The sequence below is a fragment of the Phytophthora parasitica genome (assembly GCF_000247585.1).
Source record: "Phytophthora parasitica INRA-310 unplaced genomic scaffold supercont2.23, whole genome shotgun sequence".
Taxonomy (NCBI): Eukaryota; Oomycota; class Peronosporomycetes; order Peronosporales; family Peronosporaceae; genus Phytophthora; species Phytophthora nicotianae.
This window is the reverse complement of record NW_008649009.1, coordinates 917,887-919,505: the sequence shown is the minus strand read 5'-3', so window position 1 is coordinate 919,505 and position 1,619 is coordinate 917,887. Positions and strand designations below refer to the sequence as shown.

The 1,619-nt window shown below is 45.6% G+C and overlaps 1 protein-coding gene across 1 annotated transcript; it reads left to right on the top strand.

Annotated features, from left to right (window-relative positions):
• Positions 1–187: 187 nt before the first annotated feature.
• On the top strand, positions 188–1,175 carry PPTG_10979 (hypothetical protein; the record flags this gene model as incomplete). The annotated part of the gene is made up of 2 exons (XM_008906516.1): positions 188–214; positions 972–1,175. The coding sequence occupies 2 exons, from the start codon at positions 188–190 to the stop codon at positions 1,173–1,175; spliced, it is 231 nt and encodes a 76-aa protein (XP_008904764.1).
• Positions 1,176–1,619: the final 444 nt, after the last annotated feature.

Sequence of the window (1,619 nt, the reverse complement as noted above, 5' to 3'; positions counted from 1 at the left end):
ATAGCGAGAAGAAGGTGTTCCAGTCTCTCGTTTTATGCTTCAGATTTGGGCAAAAAGTGTTGCCAATGATGAGGGTGTGGCGAACGGTGTCTTTGAAGGTAGCTGGGTTTGGCAGCAGAGCTTTCTTAGACGTCATGGTCTATCGCTAAGGGCTAAGACACGGCAGGGCCAAAAAGCACCGGCTGCGATGCAGCAACAAGCACTGGAATTCTGGGTAAAAGTCGAAAAAACACGGCTAGAACTGGGTGTAAATAAGGTATATAACACGGATCAAAGTGGAATTTGTTTTGGGTATTTACCAAAACAAACAGTTTTGACAAAGGGCACTAAAACGGTGTGGGTAAGGTGTGTGGGAAAGATAAAGAACGTTTAACAGGCATGTTTTTAGCGGATTCGGACGGAAATCAGAACCCTACATTTTTCGTGGTGAAAACTGCCGTCAACGAAGTCTGCCACAGCCGCATACAATGATGCAGTACAACATGGCTTTGGTAGTACCCTTTGGACGAAGATCAAACCTCTTATGGATACACTGGATGTGAGAATTAACGGAAATAGCTCAGCATGGTGGAATTCTGAGCTCGCGGTGGAGTGGTTAGACTTCATTTTGCTAATCGAGCCGACGACAAGCCTGTTCTCCTACTATGGGACGACTTTTCTGGGCATTGGACAGAGGAAGTCGAAACCCATGCACAAACGCTCAATATTTATCTGCTGAAAGTGCCTCCAGGACTGACTTCAGTTTGTCAGCCCGCAGATATTGTGTGGTTTAAGCCGTTAAAACAGCGGTTACGCAACGCGTGGGTGCGTCATTTGAGCAAACACTTAAAAAAAACTTCAATTCTGGAAGTTTAGATGACGCTTCTAAAATAATTGCGCCAACTCGTTCTACCGCAATTATCTGGGCGGCAACTGCGTGGAAAGGACTGGGTGTCAGAGTGATAAAACGTGGATTTAAAGGCCTTGTGAAGGTTCGCCGCGGTAGTGATTCGGTACAAGACAGCAGCCAGGAAAACACGGAGCAGTGCAGTAGCGAAGCCTCTGCAGATGCAGGTTCGACAGAGCCAACAGCAGCAGCTATTGATCTTTTAGAAAGCTTGAATGTGATTGCAGACACGGTGGACGACTACGACGATGTCGTCGATAACTTCATGGGCGGGCCTGTAGGTGTGTAGGAAATGCATCTTGAATTTGATTTGCATTTTTGTATGGCACGAAAATTGGTTTTTCTATAAGGTTAAGGTTTTTTGATTGTATGAAAAGTTGTGGTGTCCGGATGGACATATGCTATACAGTATACATATATCTGATAATATCTGTTTTGTGTTTAATGTTTAGAGACCTTTGCATACATTGCCATACCAAGCATCGTTTCCCTGCTAACACAGCAGAACACCGTGTGGCGCTTTCCTTCCTGGTAGCGAAAGCGTGGGACAAGGTCCATATGGTATGTAGTTGCCTGAGAGAAGCTTGCAAACTGGGTGACATGCCTCTCAATGTTGAGCCTTGAAAGGGAAAAAAGTGGGCGCTGGAGCCAAGTTTGAACCTAGCTCATGGCATTAGCAAGGACCCGGATTTATTTGCGTTCAGTCTCAACGTTTTGCGTGAGCGGTGCAAAA